Below are 22,992 nucleotides of genomic sequence, written 5' to 3' on the forward strand. Positions count from 1 at the left end.
AGGGCAGGACATCCATGGTGCCACTCCACCTCTCAGTGCCCCACTCAGGCCACTGTCCCACCCCATCCCTCCCCCGGCACTTGAACCCCAGCTCCTGGGATCCCCAGCAGGGCACAGGCCACCCCCGACATGGTCGGGCCCCCTCATGAGCACAGAGGTCCCACTCACCGTCGTCCTCCTCAGGCCCTGCCGATGATGGCCCCGTCTCACCATCCAAGTCCTGCTCCTCTTTCTGCAAGACAAGGACAGGGTCAGTGCCCTTGGCACAGACTGGGTGATGGGAAGTGGTGGGGGAGGGGGCAGAAGGTAGGGGAGACAGACGAGGGCCTCGAAGGTCCAGCCTGTCCATGCCCTGCAGCAGTGCCTGCCCTGTGGTCATGGTCAACCAGCAGGTGGGGGCTGTGCACAAACGATGGACCAAGGTGACTCGGCTCACAAATGCTGAGCTGAGGCGTGTTCTTGACTGTGACCCCAAGCCCTCGGCCTTGGCCTTTCCCAGGTGGGTGCCTTTTGAGGCATCTGTGTGCCATTTGGAGAAGTGGGCCCGGGACTCCCACTGTGTCGCTGCGGTGAGTAGACAAAGGGTGCGAGAGAAAAGCTGGCTGGGGTATCTGGGACCAGGGCCAGGCATCATGGCCATCGCAGCCTCTGCCTTTGCTTCCTTCTATGTTGTTTTCCATCCCCATCTCTCTCAGTGTCCATGTTCCAAAACTGGAGCCCCACCTCTTCAGCCAGTTCTCTCCCACACAGAGACACAATAAACAGATGATCGGAGGAATGGCCCGGGATGGCCTTGGTGGAAGGAAGAAGTGACTTCAGCATGCAGGAATGTCAGAGGATGAGAGCGACGTGCCGTGCCCATGGGCTCTGTGGGATTGAAGGTCGTGGGGAGGGGACACGGGGCCCCAGGAACTTCAACTTGGAAGCCCAGTGGGTAGATATGGAAATGAATGAATGGGTAGCCCCAGCTGATCCATGGAGCCCAGCCAGCGCTGGCAGCTCACGGGGAGGCTCCTGACAAAACATGGAGCTGTGCTGGGAGGCAAAGGTTTTACAAGCCCCATGGCGGGTCAGAAGTGGCAAACCCAGAGGGACCTTGAGCTCCTCTGAGTGACTTTTTGTTTGTTTTTTGTTTTTTTCTGAGTTTTTTTTTTGAGACAGAGTTTTGGCTCTTGTTGCCCAGGCTAGCGTGCAGTGGCGCGATCTCAGCTCACTGCAACCTCTGCCTCCTGGGTTTAAGCGATTCTCCTGCTTCAGCCTCCCAAGTAGCTGGGATTATGGGCGCCCGCCACCCACGCCCTGCTAATGTTTTTGTGTTTTTAGTAGAGATGGCATGTCGCCATGTTTGCCAGGCTGGTCTCGAACCCCTGACCTCAGGTGATTCACCTGCCTCGGTCTCCCAAAGTGTTGGGATTACAGGAGTGAGCCACTGTGCCACTCTCTTGACTACACAAAATGCCACCTGGGGGGAGCTGCACAGGTGACAGGGTCTCTTCCCCGTTTCGCAGTTTGTACACAGAGACTCAGTGCTATCTATGGCGAAGTGGTGCTTGGGTGTCCTGATATTTCCCAAATTTTGCACAGCAAAGTATCTTTGTGGCTAAGGTTGGGATAGGCAGGCCTCTTCAGAGGGCAGGAAGAGGAGCCACTCCATTTGACACAGCAAACTCACTTCTAGGCATCTGCTCCAGACTGGAGAAATGTCCATCAGGATTTTTATATAATGACTCTGACAGCGTGCAGTTGAAAAGACAGAATTGGGGGCTGGGCACAGTGGTTCACGCCTGTAATCCCAGAACTTTGGGAGGCCGAGGTGGGTGGATCACCTGAGGTTGGGAGTTCGAGACCAGCCTGGCCAACATGGCAAAACCCTGTTTCTACTGAAAACACAAAAAAATTAGCCAGGTATTGTGGCAGGTGCCTTTAACTCCAGCTACTCGGGAGGTTGAGGCAGGAGAATCACTTAAATCCAGTAGGCAGAGGTTGCAGTGAGCCGAGATCGTGCCACTGCACTCCAGTCTGGGTGACACAGCAAGACTCCATCTTAATAAAAGAAGAAAAAAGGAGGCGTTGATAGGTACTGATGTGAAAAGTGCATCAAGATACACTGAGGGAAAAATGCAAGCAGCAGCCCCACGTGAGCAGCATAGTCATCTTGCTGTAAGTGGCGAAGTGGAAGGGGATGCATGTGCCTGAAAATGCAGCGAAGAGGTTTGTTTTCTGGAAGGGCCCACGAGAAACCGTCAGCAGTGGCTACCTCTCGGGAGAGGAGACTGGGGGGCAGCTTTTCCTTTCCATCTTACACATTTCAGTATAATTTGGACTTTCCATTAATATGCATGAATGACTGAATATATTTTTTAAATGCTAATGGCATCTTTGGACAGTGAGATCCAAAGACCCCATTTTTTCTTTATTTTCTTATATATTCTAAAAAAGAGGGAAAAAAAAGAAAAAGTAAGAGGCCAGGTGTGGGGGCTCATGCCTGCAATCTCAGCACTTTGGGAGGCTGAGGTGGGAGGGCGGCTTAAGCCCAGAAGTTCGAGACCAGCCTGGTAACATAGTACACACCTCGCCTCTACTAAAAATTTTAAAATTAGCCGTGCATAGGTGGCACGCCCCTGTGATCCCACCTATTCAGGAGGCTGAGGCAGAAGGATCACTTGGAAAAAAAAAAAGTAGAAAGAACGACCGTAACATCCTAAATATATATATTTCTGCCCCCAGTTCTTGACACAGTTTTTATTTTGTCTGTTTGTCTTTTGAGACAGGGTCTTGCTCTGTCACCCAGACTGGAGTGCAGTGGTGCAATCACAGCTTACTACAGTCTCGACCTCCAGGGCTCAAGCGATCCTCCTGCCTCTGCCTCTGGAGTGGGATCACAGGTGCATGCCACCATGCCCAGCCCTGACACTGAGCTCCTAAATCCCTTGAATTTCCTAAGTTACAGGGGTGCTAGGAGCATGTTTTGTTCTAACATTTGGTTTTGATCTCAGTCCCTGGCACAGAGCTCCTAAATCCATTGGAATTTCCTGGGTGATAGGAGTGTCTTTTGTTCTAATGAGGTGACTCCGGGTGGGCTCCTGGGTGGGCTGATCACCAGACAGATCAAGCTGCAATGAGAAGCTTGGAACTTTCAGCCCCGCCCCCACCCAGCTTCCTCCAGAGACTGGAGAGGAGCTGGAGACTGAGTTAAGAATCAATGACGCCTATGTGATGAGGCCTCCGTCAACATCCCTATAGGGTTTGGAGAGCTTCCAGGCTGCTGAATGCATTCCCGTGCACGGAGAGTGGCATACCCCAACTCCATGGGGACAGAAGCTGCTGCATCCAGGACCTACTGGACCTCACTCTACTTAGGTACCTCCATCTGGCTGTTCATCTGTAGCCTTTATCATTTCCTTTCTAATAAACCAGTTAACGTAAGTGTTTCCCTGAGCTCTGTGGGACGCCATAGCAAGTACTGAACTTGAGGAGGGGTTCATGGAACCCCTGAGTTGTACCCAAGTAGGACCAAAGTGTGAAGAACGAGGGGACCTGATACGTGTGATGGGCCCCTGAAGTGGGGGGCAGTCTGTGGGACTGGGCCCTGACCTGTGGGGTCTGCCCTGATTCCGGGGAGTTAGGGTCAGGGTTGAAGTGGAGGACACACACTTGGCATCTGGGTGGCTGGAGAATGCGCTGCTTGTAGGGGTGAGGCTGCTTGCATATTCGGTATCAGAAGTGAAGGGTTCTGTGGAGTGTTACGTGCATGAACAGAAAAACAGTTGGTTTTTCTCATGGTTGATGTCTTTCTTTAATGACTGACAAACAGCCACTGACCTATTCAGGGCAGGGCCCCAGAAATAAGCCCAATATCAAGAATAGACAGAAGGCCAGTTCTCCTATTATGTGCAAGGGACACAAAGATTAAATGATAAACAACAGCAACAATGAGCACAGTCCCTGCCTTATGGAGCTCGTAGTCCAGTAGGAAAGACAAACAAATAATTGCACTCCAGGGCGAGGAGTCCATGAGCCGGGGCAGATCCGTATCCCCAGAGGACCCGGTATCAGCTGATGTGCCCAAGCCCTCCTGACCAGAGAGAGGCTGGTATACATTTAGATTTTGGGCCAGGCACAGGGGCTCACACCTGTAATCACAGCACTTTGAGAGGCCAAGGCAGGAGGGTCGCTGGGGCCTAAGAGGTTGAGGCTGTAGTAAGCCATGGGGGTGCCACTGCACTCCAGCCTGGGCAAGAATGAGACCCTGTCTCACACACACGCACGCACACACGTGCGCATGCACACACACACACACACACACACACACGAAACTGTACTTCACTTTGGAAGTCTGATTTTTTTTTTCTTTTTTGAGATGGAGTTTCGCTCTTGCTGCCCAGGTTGGAGCGCAATGACGCAATCTTGGCTCACTGCAACCTCCACCTCCCGGGTTCAAGCAATTCTCCAGCTTCAGCCTCCCGAGTAGCTGGGACTACAGGCATGCGCCACCACACCCAGTTAATTTTTGTGTTTTTAGTAGAGATGGGGTTTCTCCGTGTTGGTCAGGCTGGTCTTGAACTCCCGACCTCAGGTGATCCGCCCGTCTCGGCCTCCCAAAGTGCTGGGATTACAGGTGTGAGCCACCACGCCCGGCCTGGAAGTCTGATTTTTAAAAAGCTGTGGTCGTGACCCATTGCTGGGTCAGGAAAGCAAATGAGAAGGCCTTATTAGTATTGTGGAAAAAAAAAAAAAAGGGCTACCAAAGTCTTGGTGAAGTTTGAAGCTTTAATAACTTTAGGAGTATAGATACTACAAATGTACAAAAAAATGACATTTGAAAGGTTATTTACATTTAAAATACCTTGATATTTCTTACTCAGATTCTTACAATACCCCCCCAGTGCGATACATGGCTCTAGTTGGTTTTCAAACTTCGAAAAACCTTTTATCGACTGTTGGTCAGCAACAAGAAAAGGTAACACTGGTGATTCCAGCCTCACCATGTTCTAAAGAACTGGATTTGGTGCACATGTGACCTCAAGGGAGGTGACAATCAGGCCACTGACCTCAAGAGAGGTCAATTAACCCAGGTAAGGGCTCCTTTGCCTGCCTGTCCATCCAGACACTGGCACATGCAGAGAATTAAAATGAAAAATCTAGCACTTGACTGTCAGGAAACTAAGTGGAAAAGAAATTTAAATAAGTAAATATTCAACTGATGTTTTGTAGGTTTGTACATTTAAACGTCTGAAGTTATTAAAACTGCACTAAGACTCTGGGGACACCCCTGTATCCCAGAATGAAACAGAAGACGAGGCTGGGCGCTGTGGCTCACGCCTGTAATCCCAGCACTTTGGGAGGCTGAGGTAAGTGGACTGCTTGTGCACAGGAGTTTGAGACTGCCCTGGGCAACATGTCAAAACCTCATTTCTCCTTTTTTGAGATGGAGTCTTGCTCTGTCGCCCAGGCTGGAGTGTAGTGGCGCAACCTGGGCTCACTGCAAGCTCCGCCTCCCGGGTTCACACCTCAGCCTCCTGAGTAGCTGGGACTACAGGCGCCCACCACCACATCTGGTTATTTTTTTTTGTATTTTTAGTAGAGACGGGGTTTCACCGTGTTAGCCAGGATGGTCTCAATCTCCTGACCTTGTGATCCGCCCGCCTCGGCCTCCCAAAGTGCTGGGATTACAGGCGTGAGCCACTGCGCCTGGCCAAAACCTCATTTCTACAAAAATTAGCTGGGCATGGTGGGATGTGTCTGTGGTCCCAGCTGAGGCTGAGGTGGGAGGATCACTTGAGCCCAGGAGGTCAAGGCTGTAGTGAGCCGAGATCACACCACTGCACTCCAGCCTAGGTGAAAGAGTGAAAGCCTATCTCAAACAAAAGAAAACAAAATAACAACACAACAAAAAACTTCTGGTGTAGTTGTGTGACTTTATATACACGAGGTAATTTAAAATTTCTTTCTTATAGTGACACCTAATAAAAAAAAAGTTTGAAAACACTGCTGAATTGGCCATTTATTTTGTTTTTTGTCTGTGCAGAAATCCCCTAATCTTTTGGAAGTTGTCCCTTGAATCCTGTGGCCCCAGCTGGGGCAGTCAAACCCTCCCCCTTCCATCTACTTATCTGGATGGGCAAGGGCATAGGCCCAGGAGCCCAATTTCTGCTTGGGGGACAAGGACCCTCTGGGCCCAGAGCAGTGAGCGGCCTAGAGTGGGCCCGGGTGGAGAGGCTCATTGGAGAGGCCCCTTCCCACCGTGTGCTTGTCTTGAGGCCGTTCCATCCTGCCTAAGAGCCGCTCCATTCCAACTCCCACAGCCCCTGGACCACCGTGTCCACCATCCACTGACACCTCTCCTGTCCACCACTCACCATATTCACCCTTTGCAGGCCAAGAACATCTCAAATTGGCCTGCATCAAATTTCAGCTCCACCGAGGTCAAGGGTTGGATAGCCATGGAACGTTTTTTTCAGAGTAGTTATCAAACTGCACCCCATGGAGGCATCCCAGAGCCTCACACCTGGGCTTCTACTGGAAATAACATTCTTTTACCTGGGTAACTTGTTAGGCTTTTGGAGAATATACTAATAATAACTGAATGAATTCCAATTATTATTATTGTTATTACTGAGACCGGGTCTTACTGTCACCCAGGCTGGGGTTACAGTGATGCCATCTCGGCTCACTGCATCCTTGACCTTCCAGGCTCTGTCAATCCTCCTACCACAGCTTTCCTAGTACCCGGGACTACAGACACAGGCCATGAGGCTTGGCTAATTTGTTTATTTTTGGTATAGATGAAGTTTTGCCATGTTGCCCAGGCTGGTCTTGAACTCCTGGGCCCGAGGGATCCGCCTGCCTCAGCCTCCCTGCTCTCGGCTGTGTTTTACTTTTTAAAAAAATAATGGGGGCCAGGCACGGTGGCTCATGCCTGTAATCCCAGCACTTTGGGAGGCTGAGGTGGATGGATTGCCTGAGGTTAGGAGTTCGAGACCAGCCTGGCCAACAAAGTGAAACCCTGTGTCTACTAAAAAATTAGCTGGGTGTGGTGGCAGGCGCCTGTAATCCCAGCTACTTGGGAAGCTGAGTCAGGAGAATCGCTTGAACCTGGGAGGCGGGGGTTGCAGTGAGCCAAGATCATGCCATTGCATTCCAGTCTGGGCGACAAGAGTGAAACTCCATCTCAAAAACAAAACAAAAAAACCACCAGTGTTGATTTCATTTTGCCCTGATTTTATAAAAGTGTGTACACAACAGAAAAGTGAAAGTGCTAACTCCAGTAGTAAGAAGTGCCAGTTTCAGACACAGTGCAATGGAGACAAAGACACAAACCCTTCCGCAAGAGGTGGCTCTTCAGCCTCAGGTGTGTGTGCAACGGGATGGGAAGGGATAAAGCAAAACCTCATGTGAAATACCAGAGCTCCATTGTCTAAGGCTGTGCCCAACAGAGAGCTGGCACTAAGGATTTCACCTTCGTGCCTCCCTCATGGCATGTCTGTCTTTCCTTCCGCTTTGGCACATTCAAGTTTGCAGCTATGTTTTCAGGAATGTGCACGGTGGGGGCCTGGAGGAAAGGGAGCTCAGCTGTGTCTGCGGGGAGCAGGCAAGGCCTTAGAGTGGATGAGAAAGTCATACTGGGTCCAAGATGGGCTTGCCAGGCAGATGCAGAGAGAAGGGCATCTGGGCAGAGTGTACAGCCCATGTAAAGGCATGGAGGCACGGAACACCTCGGCTCTTCCAATGACTCCACAGACTTGGGTATGATGGCAGGGTGGGTGTGACATGGTCAGAAATAGTGTGCAGAGGCTAGGTGTGGTGGCTTATTGCCTGTAATCCCAGCACTTTGGGAGACTAAGGCAGGTGGATCATTTGAGGCCAGGAGTTCGAGATCAGCTTGGCCAACATGGTGAGACCGCCCCCCCTCTACTAAAAAAATAAAAAATTAGCGGGGCGTGGTGGTGCCTGCCTGTAATCCCAGCTACTCGGGAGGCTGAGGCAGGAGAATCTCTTTAACCCGGGAGGCAGAGGTTGCAGTAAGCCGAGATTGTGCCACTGCATTCCAGCCTGGGTGACAGAGCGTGACTCTGTCTCAAAAAGAAAAAAGGAAGAGGTCAGGTGCGGTGGCTCTTGCCTGTAATCCCAGCACTTTGGGAGGCCGAGGTGGGTGGATCACGAGGTCAGGAGATCGAGACCATCCTGGCTAACACAATGAAACCCAGTCTCTACTAAAAATACAGAAAGACAGACAGAAAGAAAGAAAGAAAGAAAGAAAGAAACTGCACAGAAATGCAGGGTCTGCAACCACAGAGATCATATACAGGACACTAAAGCATTTGGTTTCATTCTTCAGGAAGTGAGAAACCACCTGAAGCTTTCAAACAGGGACAAACAAGGCTAGGCGTGGTGGCTCACACCTGTAATGCCAGTACTTTAGGAGGCCGAGGTGGGAGGGTTGCTTGAGGCCAGGAGTTCGAGACCAACCTGGGTAATGAAGTGAGACCCCCCAACTCTACAAAAAGTTAAATTAGCCGGGGTGGTGGCATGTGCTTGTAGCCCCAGGCACTTGGGAGGCTGAGGTGGGAGGATCGCTTGAGTCCAGGAGTTTGAGGCTGCAGTGAGCTATGACGGTGTTACTGCACTCCAACTGAGTGACAGAGGGAGACCCTGCCTCTGAAAAAATAAATAAAAATAAAAAACAGGTATCAATACAAAATTTTTTAACAAACAAAAAAATAAATAGGGACAAACAGAATGAGAGCGCACCTGGGAGACTGAGGTGGGAGGATCGCAATAGGGGCAAGAGAAGAGGCAGGAGGAACTATGAGAAGAGGGTACGGGGCTCAGGGGAGACACGGTAAAGGCCCACACTGTGATGCTAAAGGCATCTGGTCTTCAGCTCAGCGCTGAATGAATCAGTAAAGGTGTGGCCGGCCAAAGGCAATCTCTCCAGGGTCTCATGGTCTGAGTCCTTCCCACCATGAGGCAGCTGTGCTATGCTGGGCACAACCAGGATCATTTCCTGGAGGCGGCAGGAACCCAACAGAGTATGCAGCTGATTCTTCCTGGGGTCTTAAAGGAAACGGAACTGAGCAGCTGCTCGAGCGCTGACTCAAACCTCACGCAAGGCCCTCATCACTGCGGAGTTCCTGTCCATGCCCTTGGTCCCAGGAGTGTTCAGGCTACTCGGCTCATGGGCTGAACTGTGTTCCACGCCCCAATTCATATGCTGAAGACTTAGCCCCAGCTACCTCTCGGCTTGATTCTATTGGGAAACTCGGCCTTTAAAGCGGTGATTAGGTTAGAATGAGGCCATTAGGGTGGGCCTCACCCAAGGGCTGCTTCCTTATAAGAGGAAACTTGAACACACACAGAGACACAAGGGTTGTGAGTGCACGGAGGAAAGACCATGTGAGGAGGCAGAGAAGGAGCCAACTGCAAGCCAGGGAGACAGGGCTTAGGAGGACCCAAACCTGCGGACACCTTGAACTTGGCCCTCCAGTCTGCAGAACTCTGGGAAAAGAAACGTCTGTTGCTGGAGGTGCCCAGTCTGTGGCGTTTTGTTGTAGCAGCTCTGGCAAACGAATACATCATGTTTCTGATGAAAGTCAATCAATTTCATGGAAAGAGTGAACTGAGACAGGCAGCTGGTTGGTCCCCAGGGCAGACTGGGCTGAGCCCAAGCTCCATCACTTCACTGACCAGAGCCTCAGCATTTTATGACTGAATAGAGACCATGTTTTAATGTCATGTTCTGGGATAATTTTCTAATTCAGCTTTTCCCTCCCATGGAGGAGATGGAGGCAGGAGGGGGAAGGCAAAGGGGATGTGCCTCCTGACAGCCTCCCCAGTGCCAGGAGCCTAGGACCAGGGTGCCCCGGAGGCCAAGCTGAGCGGCCCGGCCAGGCTGCAGTAGCTGGGAGAGACAGTGAACCAAGCTCATGCCCTGCAGGCTGCACGCTGCCATTTATGGCTGCCCTGGCTGATTCAAACTGATTCAAGCGTGATGCAAAGTGCTGAAGTCGGGAGAGGGAGAGAGGGGAGGTGGGAGGTGAGAGAAGAGAGGGCTAGATAAGAGAAGGGAGGCGGGGGAGAGAGAGAAACACAACAGAGAGACAGACAGTGATAGAGACAGATTTCTGTCTGTGTGTCAGCTGCCCAAGGAGATGGTTCTGCTATGGGGCAGTGCAAAGAGGGTCTGTTGTGGCCCTGTGGCCACCAGAGCTGCTGCCTGCTGTGCTGCACCAATCCCGCTGGCTAATCCAGAATGACTTTAGAGGACAGTGGCTCCAGGAGGCAGGCCATTCCTAACTCCCGAGAGGGCATCTGTCCCTCCCCTGCCTGCAGCAGGCAAGGACAGAAATAACAGGAAGGCGACAAAAGGCCTCCCCCACCCCAGAATGGGCCAGGCCCAGGGCTGCCTCCGGAGTGCCTGACAATGCTCTCACTCCTTCCAGAAGGACTCCATTAGCCAATCGGCTGCTCATCTTTTGCAATGGGGGTGGGGGGAGCATCAGCTGCAGGGCAAGCAGCAAAGCCCAGCTGGCATCAGCTCCGGGGGCTTGGTGGTGGGCAGGGAGGACAGGCTGGGGCAGGGGTCACCACTGTTCCTCCACACCTAGCAAAACAACTCAGCCATCTCCTCCTCCAAACTACAACTCCAGGCTGGGGACACACAGGCTCCACTCTCTAAATCCGTATTTGTACCTGGATGAGACATGTCCCAGGAACTTCTGTCCAGAACCTAGAAACCCAAGTCTCAAACTGACCCCCTCACTTGTCCAGTTTTTCTTGGCAGCCACAGCATCTCTGACACCTTAACATGGCCTGGGAATGTTGATTCCAACCTGATCTCCTTCCTTTTTTTTTTCTTTCTTTTGAGATAGAGTTTCGCTCTGTTGCCCAGGCAGGGATGCAATGGTGCGATCTCTGCTCACTGTAACCTCTGCCTCCCGGGTTCAAGAGATTCTCCTGCCTTAGCCTCCCGAGTAGCTGGAATTACAGGTGCATGCCACCACCCCTAGCTAATTTTTGTGTTTTTAGTAGACAGGGCTTTGCCATATTGGCCAGGCTGGTCTCAAACTCTTGACCTCAAGTGATCCGCCCGCCTCGGCCTCCCAAAGTGCTGGGATTACAGGCATGAGTCACCGCACCGGGCACTGACTTCCCTTCTATTCTGAATTCTAGAGTCTCCCCTTCACTCCAACAGGCTTCTGGCTTCACCCTTTTATTCTCTGTTCTCCTGCTACAACTACTCGATGACTTCATGTGGCACCTACATCTGCTCTCCTCCAATTCATCCTTTTTTGGGAGATGGTCTCATTCTGTATCCCAGGCTGGAATGCAGTGTTTCAATCATGGCTCACTGCAGCCTCAACCTCCCTGGGCTTAAGCAATCCTCCACCATCAGCTTCCTAAGTAGCTGGGATCACAGGCATGTGCCACAACTCCCAGCTAGTTTTCTTATTTTTTGAAGAGATTGGGTCTCACTATGTTGCTCAGGGTGGTCTCAAACTCCTGGGCTCAAGCCATTCTCCTGCCTCAACTTCCCAAAGTGCTGGGATTACAGGCATGAGCCACCACACTCAGCCCTCATCCAGCTTTAAGAGTATCTTCAAATGCTAGCTTCATAATGCTTTTCCTGCTCAAAACCCATGCCACCTGCCTACATTGCCCAATCTTGTTCAATTTCAATATAATAATCTCTGTTTCTCCAAGTTCTACTTTCAGATTCTCCTGCCATCAGATTGGGTGAGGTCTCTCTCCTTGATGGCTAAGAACCGGGGGTGCCACTAGGTGGGGGTGGTGGGCTGGGACTCGGGGTGCTGTTTGCACCATGGCCTCAGGAACGTGATCTGTCGTTCCACATTCACCTCTGCACCCCTCTCCTTCCTCTGTCTGGGCAGGGGTCCCCCAAGGTCACAGGACCTGATTTGGAGGCCCTTTAACTCTACTCTAGGTTTGCAGAGACTGCTGCAAGGAGGAGCAGACAGAGTAAAAGGAGCGTAGACTGCCACCCAGAGCAGCTCTGTTTTTGCTTTATGTCCTGGGCTTCCATGTGACACTGAAGAGGCAAGAAGGGATCCAGTGTTTTATTATTATTTTTTATTTATTTACTTTTGAGACGGAGTCTCACGCCGTCACCCAGGCTGGAGTGCAGTGGCACAATCTCGGCTCACTGCAACCTCTACCTCCTGGGTTCAAGCGATTTTCCCGCCTCAGCCTCCCAAGTAGCTGATTAGTCCCAAGTAGGGATTACAGGCATGTGCCACCACACCTGGCTTTTTGTATTTTTAGTACAGACTGGGTTTTGCCATGTTGGCCAGGCTGGTCTCGAACTCCTGACTTCAGGTGATCTGCTCGCCTCAGCCTCCCAAAGTGCTGGGATTACAGGCATGAGCCACCAGACACGGCCAGGATCCAGTGTTTTACAAAATGTTGGAAAACCACTGACCTAATGTGGCTTCTGCCTAAGGAAAAACACTTGCTGAGGGAACCTGGGATGAACTGCTGGTATCCATCTCTGTTTGAACACTTCCGGCACAGGGAACTCACTACCTTACCGAGCAGTCTTCCTCTCTGAGGCGTAACACACAGCTCGAGGGCAAGAACTGCAGGCGGCTGTGCAGAGCACTGGGCTAGAGGCCTGGGCAGGGAGAGAAGCAAGATGCCTTCCTGCTGCCCCAGGTGGGAGACAAAGAGACAGGCCCTGCCTCTAGGCAGGAGCCCACAGCGATTTCCGTTCTTTCTTTTTTGTGGCATGCGGTGTATTTACTCAACAGGTGCCTACTGCGTGCGGGCCTGTTGCAGGAGCTGGGACGTGGCGGGCAAGGGCCCTGCTCTCCGGAGCAGGCGTTCCACTGCGGCAGACAACGCGCACTGAAATAAAAGATGACCTCAGACCGGACGAAGGGCTATGAAGAAAGCCCAATGAAGAAAGCCCAACGCGACGATGCACTGGAGAGAGAGTGGGCGGGGCGGGGTACTTTACATCCGCTCACTGGGGCAAGGACACGGAGAGGAGAGAGGAGAGGACTGACTGCGTGGAGGCTCAGGCAGGGAGGGGTGTGCTGGGCAGGGTCCTGACGTGGATGCAGGGCTGGCAGGTCTAAGCACCAGAAAGGAATCTGTGGCCGCAGAGGGCTGGGAGTAGAGCCCGAGTAGGCAGGGTGTTCCTGGGCCTGGGGCTGTGGGACGTTTGGAATTGCACGTGGAGGGCTGTGAGCAGGGGCTGTTGGGGGTGCTGTGCTAGGAAGGTCATGCTGGTTGTTGGGAGAGCCTGGCAGGGGTGGGGAGGATGGGAAACAGGGAGACCAGTGAGGAGGTCACCAAACAGCCACGGAAGCAGGCGCCAGAAAGATGGGAGGAGGGAGGGCTGCTCTAGGGACACACTCTGGAGAGAGGTGACCAGAACTGCAGACAGCAGGTCTTCAGGGCGAGAGGGAGGCAGGACGACAAGGACGAGCCTGGGCCTTTGGTCTGAGCAGCTGAGCGTTGGGGGTGGATCCGGGATGAGATGAGGAATGCCGGGTGGGGGCAGCAGAAATGAGGCACTGGTCAGCGTGCTGGGCTGAGGTGCACATAGACAAGCCAGGGGCCAGGGAGATCAGGGGAGGCGAGAGCTGGGCGTATAGATGTGGGCACCATCAGCTGTTGATCAGGAGGATGGGGCGGCAGGTGTGTTCTGAAGGCAGCAAGGCGGGCCTGGTCCAGGAGTCCTGCAGTTGATAGTATGGGCATGAGCTCTTCTAGCAGGGCAAAGAGCAGAGGGAGTGTGCTGGGGAAGCAGCTGACAAGGAGGGAGTATGTTGCGGGTGGGGGTGTCTGGGGAGAGACTGGATCACTGTTTCTACAAGGAGCATGACCCCATCCGGGCCCCACCCCCGCCTAGGGCCGATCGCTGTGTTCCAATGTCCAGACTAAAAGCGTCGTCCTGCATTCCAACCTCACATCCCAATCAAGGGCACATTCACAAGCCCTAAACAAACTCTCTTGCTCAGATGACTGGAGCATGCCAGATTCAATCCTATCAGATTAACAGTTTTTGGCAAGTTCCTACAAAGAGGATTTAGAGGACATCAAAAGCTTCATTTAAAAAACAAAAAAGGAAAACAACAACAACAAAACACCCTTGGGGCCGGGCGCGGTGAGGACAGCTTGAGCCCAGGAGTTCGAGACCTGCCTGGGTAATATAGCGACACCCCGTTCTCCACAAAAAGGAAAAAAAAAAAAAAAAAAAGACAAAACACTCTTGGGCAGCAATCTGTACTCTCCGCAACCCCTGTCAGGGAATATCAGGTCGAATTCTAGGCGCTACATTTTGGGATAGAGAAAATATATGACAGAGAAGAAAACTAAGAGATGAATAAAATCCGATGGAAGAGGGTTGGAGAAAATGGCATAATCTTATTGGGGAAAACCAGGTTGAACAATTTTGACCACGACCAGCTTTAAATATAGTAACAGAAGATAAGGGTTGGGCACAGCAGTTCACATCTGTAATCCCAGAGCCTCAGGAGGCAGAGGCAGGAGGCTGGACTGAGGCCAGGAGTTCGAGACCAGGCCTGGGCAACACAGCAAGACACCATCTCTACAAAAAGTTAAAAAATTAGCTGGGTGTGGTGGTGTGCACCTGCAGTCCCAGCTATTCAGGAGGCTGAGGCATGAGGACCCCTTGAGCCCAAGAGGTCAAGGCTGCAGTGAGCTATGATTGTGCCAATGCACCCCAGCCTGGTTCTCTAAATAAACAAATAAAAGAAGAAGAAGGCAGGTGGTCAGTTTTTAAAATCTCTTGAGGGCCGGGTGCAGTGGCTCACGCCTATAATCCCAGCACTTTGGGAGGCCAAGGCAAGTGCATCGCTTGAGGGCAGGAGTTTGAGGCCAGCCTGGCCTGTAACCCGCGAAACCTTGTGTCTACTAAAAATACAAAAATTAGCTGGATGTGGTGGTAGGCGCCTGTAATCCCAGCTACTTGGGAGCCTGAGGCAGGAGAATCGCTGGAACCTGGGAGGGGTAGGTTGTAGTGAGCTGAGACTGCGCCACTGCACTCCAGCCAGGGTGACAGAGCGACACTCCCTCTTAAAACACACACACACACACACACACACACACACACACACACACACACACACACACACACATCTTGAGGAGCCCTTACCACAGGAATAACTTCATGAAAGGCTAATGGCTGACTTGACTATGGAGTAGTGTTTGCTACTCCATAGTAGATCTCCAGCAGAACCCCACTGGGCTGGTGGCATTTTCTTCTCTTAAGGTGGGAGGACGGCTTGAGCCCAGGAGGTGGAGGTTGCAGTGAGCTGAGATTGCACCACGGCACTGCAGCCTGGGTGACAGAACCAGACCTTGTTTCAAAACAGCAAGATTTATCTCAGACTCTGAGTCCTCAGCAAATAAGAATCAGGCCAGGAGAAAAGCGATTAATACCAAGGTCATCACACAAGAAGGTCCTTGCTGAGAATCTGCCAGGGTTGTCTCACCCAGACGTCAGGTTGGTCAGCGGGTTATAAATGTGTGCAAGGAGTTCTCACTTGAAAACATTAAATACACACATACACAGGCCACAAAACTGGCGCTGAAGGGTTGAGCACAGTGGCTCGCACCTGTAATCCCAGCACTTTGGGAGGCAGCGGTTGGCAGATTGCTTGAGCTCAGCACTTTGAGACCAACCTGGGCAACATGGCAAAACCCCATCTCTACAAAAAATACAAAATTTATCCAGGTGTAGTGGTGCGTGCCTGTGGTCCCAGCTACTCGGGAGGCTGAGGTAGGAGGATGGCTTGAGCCTAGCAGGCAGAGGTTGCAGTGAACTGACACTGTGCCACTGCACTCCAGCCTGGGTGACAGAGTGAGAACCTGTTTTTTTTTTTTTTTTTTTTTAAAGCCAGTTAACTTTAGCAGTAGGGGGTTGTATATCAAGTTTAGTGACACTAATGTCAACAAATTCTGATAACCCAACACCATTGCACCAGCCGAGGCCCTAGGTCAAAAAAAAAAAAAAAAAAAAAAAAGAACACATTGAAAAAAACAAACAGAAAAACTGGAGCTGATGCCTGGAAAGTGGACAATCACTTCTGTAAGTCCTACGGCAATTCAGAGGCAACAGTTGAAGATAAACAAGTTCCATAAGTCCTGCAATGGGTTTTCTCTGAGCCATTAAATTTCATGTAGCCATTTTTTAGCCAATGTAACCCTGTGTCCAGAAAACAGCATCATAGCCGGGCGTGGTGGTGGCCACCTGTAATCCCAGCTACTCAGGAGGCTGAGGCAAGCAGGAGGATCACTTGAACCCAGGAGGCAGAGGTTGCAGTGAGCTGAGATTGCACCACTGCACTCCAGCCTGGGTAACAGAGGGAAACTCTGTCTCCAATAAAAAAGAAAAAGAAAACAGCATTGCTTCTACTGCCCCGCAGCGAGGGACACAATGACTAGAATGACTGCTGCAGCACCCTCCAGCTTCCTTTTCAGTTTTTTCTTTTTTTTGAGACAGGGTCTTGCTACCCAGACTGGAGTGCAGTGGTGCTTTCACAGCTCACTGCAGGCTCTACTTTCATAACTCAAGTGATCCTCCCGCCTTGGCCTCCCAAAGTGCTACTGCGCTTGGCCCTTTCCAGTCTTTTGACCGAGCAGCAAGCAGTAAGAATGCCGAAAACAGGGCTGGGCGTGATGACTCCCGCCTGTAATCCCAGCACTTTGGGAGGCCGAAGCAGGAGGATCATTGAGGCCAGGAGTTCAAGACCAGCCTGGCCAACATGGTAAAACCTCATCTCTACTAAAAATACAAAAATTAGCCAAGCATAGTGGTGCATGCCTGTAATGCCAGCTACTCGTGAGGCTGAGGCAGGAATATTGCTGGAACCCGGGAGGTGGAGGTTGCAGTGAACTGAGATTGCGCCACTGCACTCCTTTGTGACAAGAGCAAAACTCCATTTCAAAAACAAAAAAAGAATGCTGGAAAGAGCTTTGCATGAGGCCCCCTTAGAGAAGGGGCTTCTGAACCTGATCTCCTCGTCCTGTTCCATACATCTGTCCTTAACAGTGGCAAGCCCAGTGTGGCCAAATGCAGGTTGTTTCAGAAATACTCCTAACCATCAGGGATCTGGCATTTCTCCGGAAGACTGTCCACCAGAGGTCCAGGCTGGTCTCCCTCCTCCCACACTGTGGTTTGGACTGACTGGGAAAGAGCAGGGCTACAAAACAGAAACTGTTTGCATGCTCACCATTTCATTTCTAGCTCTCCAAAGCTAGGTGGCTTTTTTCTCAAGACATATTCTTTAAAAACGTACTCCTTGCTAAGCAGAAAATTCTAGCTGACATGAGTCTGTAACCAAGACTCTTTCTCTCGGAAAGAACAAAGTTTAGCTATTAGGAAAGCCCCTGGACTTCTTTCATATGTGGAAAAAAATTAAGTTATGCACTCAAACAACTTTACAAAAAAATACCCACTGGAACTACTGAATATAGAAGTCCACTGACAGCCCTCCAAGGCATCTTCTATTCAGTTGCTCTATATCATTATAATTATTGTGAATGCAATATGTTACGTTCTACCTTTTTACTTATTTCATACTAATTTGCTAATGAATCCAATGTGCTAATTAATGAACATTTGGATTATTTCTAGTTTTTTTCCCCAGTAAGTCACTGGGCCTGTTCTGGACTAAATATTTGTGTCCCCTGCAAATCCATCTGTTGAAGCCTTAACCCCCAGTGTGATGGTATTTGGAGGTGGGGGCCTTTGGGAGGTGAGATTTAGATGAGGTCACGATGGTGGCGCCCCTACAATGCTATGAGGGCCCTGATAAGAGGAAGAGACATTCCTCTCTCTCTGGCATGTGAAAGTACAGCAAGAAGGTGGCTGTCTGCAAGTCAAAAAGAGAGCCCTCACCAAAACCAGAATCTGCCAATACCTCATCTTGGACTTCCCAGCCTCCAAAAGTGTAGGCAATAATGCCTGTTGTTTAAGCAACCCAGTCTGTGGTATTTTGATATATCAGCCTAAGCTGCTTAAAGACAAGGACCTAAAGTGATATAAACAACTGGCAAATATCTGCTTGGCCCTCCACTACTTGGCTTCTGAGATTTTGCTAAGAGAACAGAAAGTAGGACCACACTGCCATCACAAACGCAGGACAGATGATGGGGAAGTTCACCCGCTCCTGGGTCATTCTGGGAAGGCTGGGGTCTCCGCAGCTTCCAGAGCCCACACCTATGGTGAACAGGTTGGTGAGGGCAGAGGACACAGGTGGACCTGACAGCAGGATGACTTCAGGGGACCAGGCCCAAGTCACATGGTGAAGACAGACAGATGGAGGCTGTGCTACCCACTCAGACCACCACCACCAGAGTGGCTAAAAAATCAACCCCTTTCCCAAGAAATTTCCCACTGGGCTTCTTTGTTTCAACATTCTCTTGAAAAATTCCAAACCTACAGAAAAGTTGAAAGAATAATACAATGAATACCACACACCCTTCACCTAGATTCACCAGTTGTTAACATTTTGCCATCTTTGCATTCTCTCTCTCTCCATACACACCCACACTGTGTGTGTGAATGTGCCTGTAACTATTGGAATCATGACATGTCATCCCAAAATGTTTCAGCATGCATCTTCCTAAGGATAAGGCCATTGTTTACACAGCCATCTGCCGGTATTGTACACAAAATATTCAGCGTTGATTCAATAAGCTTACCTAACACACCCATTTATTTAAAAAATGTCTCAATTATCTCCAGTGTGTCTTTTATAGCTCCCTACTCCCATCCCTGATCGAGAATCCAATCAAGGATCAAGATTGTATTTATGTGTCATATTGCTTTAATCTCCTAAATCCCAATTAAATCTAGAAGAGTCTCTCTGTGCATGACACCGGCCCACTGCCTTGCAGGAAGTCCCTACTCTGTCTTTTTTTTTTTTTTTTTTTGAGACAGAGTCTTGCTCTGTAGCCCAGGCTGGAGTGCAATGGCACAATCTTGGCTCAACTGCAACCTCAGCCTCCTGGGTTCAAGTGATTCTCCTGCCTCAGCTTCCTGAGTAGCTGGGATTACAGGCGCCCCCCACCATGCCTGGCTAATTTCTGTATTTTTAGTAGAGACAGGGTTTTGCCATGTTGGCCAGGCTGGTCTCGAACTCCTGACCTCAGGTGATCCTCCCACCTCAGCCTCCCAAAATGTTGGGATTACGGGCTTCAGCCATCGTGCCTGGCCTCTAGTCTGTCTTTGAGCAGAGATAGGCCCCAAGTGCCGAGATACTTGAGTCCTGGCACAGACAAGAGATTTAACTCTAGTGCTATTCAAATGACCCTTGACGCTTTGCCAATGACCACTGTTTGGGAATCCAACCATCCAGCCTTGCTCGAATCCACAACTCCATTAGGTAAGAGGCCTGGCAATCCTAAAACCCCAACCTACACAAGAGCACCAAGAAAGCCCTGAGTCCTGGCCTGAAAAGAGGCCAGCTCTTGTTCTTGACTTCGTTGGCTCATGATTCTTTGTGTGAACAGGACTTGCCTGTAATGCTTCCTCACAGCCCACCCCTCGCTAATCCTTAGGAGAGAAAGAAAAAGAGGTTCTAGCAGTATCTTTCTGCTTCTTCTCAGCCTCCCTGCCCTGGCCTGTGCTGCCCTGGGGAGGCTGCACTGATCTCATCCCCATTTCTTTGGTCCATTTTCAGGGTCTCAGCCTACAGTGGCCCCTCCCCACTACTTTGTCCTTGGCCAAAGAGGGTACCGTGCACCTAGGGGACGCTCCTGAGTGATCCCCAACAGCAGCTGAAGGCTGCTTCCCGGGGTGAGAGATCCTCTCAATAATCAGCTTTGTAGTCGGTGGCAGCAGCTGCCCCAGCCAGCCCAGGCATCCTTGGGAAGGGAGAGGACTGGATTAGAAAGGAAGCAGTTAATGGAAAATGAAGAGGGAGGGGAGAGGTGAGTTACACGCTGCTCCCCAGGGCAGTGACTTCCGAGCTAACAGCAGGTGGTGTTACCCTCCTCCCTTGCTGTTGATGGGGTTTGCTTAGGGAGGGAGGGAGGGAGGGAGGAAGAAGGAGGCTGGCAGAGGGTATCACCCCACTTCCCAACCCCGATTTGAGTTGTCTTCCCCAGGGGGCCTTTTTCCTGATCTGTCCTCCAAGCCCCAGCAGTGTGATCATCAGAAGAAAGCACTGGAAGCTCTTGGAAATGCTGGAGTACACTTCAGGACAATTTCTTTTCCTTTTTTTTTTTTTTTTTTACTTGTCACTGACTTGAAGCTCATTAAGACAATTTCTAAGCAGCTTCTTAAGTAATGCCACCACTGGGAGTGGGTGGGATGACACAGTATCTGTGTCCCCACAGCACCTGGCTTAATGTTTGCAGGCAGGAGTTTTGGGGGAGCTTTGGCCAGCTCAGGAAGGCCTGGGGACTGGAGCCCAAAGGGGAAGGACACTAACTTCAGTTGAATTCTCCTGTTGGGTGGGTTCCCTCTGGAGGGTGCTTTACCGGGAGGACAAACACAAGCCTCAAGTCATCCTCACTGGCACCTATGTTATGGGGGCTGGCTGGCATGTGAACCCCTGTACTGCCTTGTCCTTCAGAGCACCCATTCAGCCTCAGAGGACGTGCATTCGCCCAGACAGAGGAAAATTATGCGAGGGGCCCTATTTAAACACCAATGAACCTATTCCTGTAGGTATCATGTGCTGAGAGCTGAAAGCCTTGTAAAAAGTTCTTCAAGCGTCGTGCCCCACAGGATTGAGATAAGACAGGGCGCTGCTAAAGGACATTCTGCACTTCAGTCCAGAGCCTGGTGTGGGTGATAAAGGGACAGCCCTGTAAGGCCAGGGCTGACTGACTGAGGGTGCATGACGGCTCCAGAACTGTCTAAAGGCCTCTCCTGCTCCCGCGAGACCTCGACGGAGGCAGGAATCCCAAATATGGGAGCAAACACAACAGGTCAGCACATGTCCGAACCGCCACCCTCCCCCATCACCCCCTGAGGTCTGCAAGCCCACCTCAAGCAAGAACGGCAGGGCTTGCCCCCCGACCCCCCACCCCATTAAACGGGCTGGTTAGAATCCTCTCTAATGACACAATTAGTCACCCACTTGTCAAGCAAAGCGCCTGCTCAGACGGGGTCTGGCGCACTTACTCAGCAAAGAGAAATGCCTCTGAGCACAGCCTGGCTGCCTCCTCCTCCCCCGAAGGGCTTCTCTCCAGGGTAAACCATTGTGTCCAGCACAGGACAGAGTGGGCACGTAGGCACGCAGACAACGCGCATCCCGGCTCTCCTCCCTTCCAAGAAAAGGAGCTCAGGGGTAAGAACAAGGGATTACAATCCGACTGGAGACCATGGCGGTGGCCTGGACCAGCCAAGCGTGGTGAACTCCTGGGAACATGAGCACACAGGTTTCCAGTCTAGAGTGTAGGGACTAGGATGAGTGGATGAGGGAAATCCGATTCCTCTCCTGATATCCACAGGCAGGACAGGGTGGCCAGGGCCCGAGCTGACGGACAGCATGGTGGGAGGCCTGGGGCAGAGGCAGGGAGGGCCGCTTTGGGGTGCTCCCTGGTGTTCCAGGAGGGCTTTATCCTGCATCTTCACTCCAGGCCCAGCTTACCTACAACCCGGGGGAGTGGGGGTAGGAGGGTGTTAGGAGATGTGTAGCTTAAAACGACAATAAAAAGAACTGCTGGGCTCGGGTGCCTTTTCTTTCAGTCTCAGCCTACGGGCTTCACAAAACACCACAGCACTGACTCTGAAATCTTGACTTCAAACTGACTGAAAAAGAAAAGCCAGCTTTCCTCCCTCGCCCCCCGAAAGTACTACTTTTTAAACATCAAGATAACTCTCATGGCAGGCCTTGAAATAAGCCATAGGCACGTGGATTTGGGAACCGGTGGGCGGGAGGGGTCAGAAGTGGGTGTGGAGCAAAATTCCAAGTCCCGTCGCGAGGCCTGGGAACCAGCAGCTGCGGAGCACGCCCTGGGCTGGGAGAGGCCGAGGTGAGGGGAGAGCAAAACACCTCCAAACAAACTCCTTCGGGGTCGCCCCTCGCCACACTTTCTGGGGGAGGGCGGCGACTTTGCGGGCCTGCGGCTTAGCATGGCGGGACCTGCATTTCCTGTGGGCCGAGGGTTCTGCGCTTCCCGGGGGCAGCCTGGGCTGGAGGCTGCGGTCCCGCTCCCTGGCTCGGCGGGGAACGGCAGCGGCGGCTGGAGCCCCGGGGGTGGGGAGAGGGCCGCGGGGGCCGCGGTGCGTACCTGCCTCGCCTCCGCCGCCTGCTCCTCCGCCTCCGCTGACGCCACCGCGGGATCCCCTGGCCCTTCGGGCTCCCCGGGTCCCGCAGGCTCCCCGGGCTCCCCCGGCCCCGCGGGTTCCCCAGGCTCCTCCGGCCCCGCGGACGCGGCCGCCGGCTCGGGGGCGCAGGGGCGGGACGGCGCTGGGGCCCTGGTGGCCTCGGCCGGGGGCGCGGGTTCCGGGGGCGTGCAGGCAGGCTCCGGGCTCGCGGTCGCCCCACGTCGCACCAGCAGCCAGGCGAGCAGAAGGGCCAGCGCGGTGGCCAGCGCAGGCAGCGCGGCCAGCAGCTCGGCCGGCGCCTCCATTGCGCCGCGGCCGCCGAGTGCCGGCCCGCTGGGACCCCGAGGGAGCCCGCCGCGCCCGGTCGCCGCGCCCCGCCCCGGGGCGGAGCCCCCGTCGCCCGCGCCCCGCCCCTGGCATCCTCCGGCCCCCGGTGGTGACGCACAGGCTGTAAGCGGGGGTGTAGGGGGGCAGAGTCCTGACCCCCTGGGAGGCACAGGAGAGCCAACCCCTGCCCAGCCTGGGCAGCCTTGACGCTTTGGGGCACATTTAACTCAGGTTCAATTTGAAATACTGTATGATGTGCCCTGAGGTTGTCATCTTTGGCCTTGGTACAGCAGTTCGTCTTAGAGCATTTTGGAAATATCAGTGCTAGTTGGGGAATGCAGAGAGACAAGCAAACCCGGGAAGATTCATGGAAACAGCAGCCTGGATTG

General features: G+C 52.1%; 1 protein-coding gene and 1 long non-coding RNA gene across 5 annotated transcripts in view; one reads left to right on the forward strand and one right to left on the reverse strand.

Moving 5' to 3' along the window:
- Positions 1 to 22,600, reverse strand: part of MXRA7 (matrix remodeling associated 7) — a 35,109-nt gene extending 12,509 nt beyond the window's left edge. For 3 of the 4 annotated variants that reach the window (XM_015120449.3, XM_015120451.3, XM_015120450.3), the window contains exons 1-2: positions 22,240 to 22,600; positions 169 to 232 (exon numbers count right to left, since the gene is read on the reverse strand). In XM_015120449.3, coding sequence (XP_014975935.2) covers positions 169 to 232; positions 22,240 to 22,581 — 406 coding nt within the window. In that variant the 5' untranslated portion in view covers positions 22,582 to 22,600. The remainder of the gene's footprint in view (positions 1 to 168; positions 233 to 22,239) is intronic. The other variant, XM_077973003.1, reaches the window with a different exon arrangement.
- LOC144335973 (uncharacterized) lies at positions 230 to 21,018 on the forward strand. The gene is made up of 3 exons (XR_013407324.1): positions 230 to 1,194; positions 2,019 to 3,075; positions 20,104 to 21,018. It is a non-coding gene; the product is annotated as an uncharacterized LOC144335973 (long non-coding RNA).
- Positions 22,601 to 22,992: the final 392 nt, after the last annotated feature.

This window comes from Macaca mulatta, chromosome 16 (assembly GCF_049350105.2).
Source record: "Macaca mulatta isolate MMU2019108-1 chromosome 16, T2T-MMU8v2.0, whole genome shotgun sequence".
In the NCBI taxonomy this organism is placed as follows: Eukaryota; Metazoa; Chordata; class Mammalia; order Primates; family Cercopithecidae; genus Macaca; species Macaca mulatta.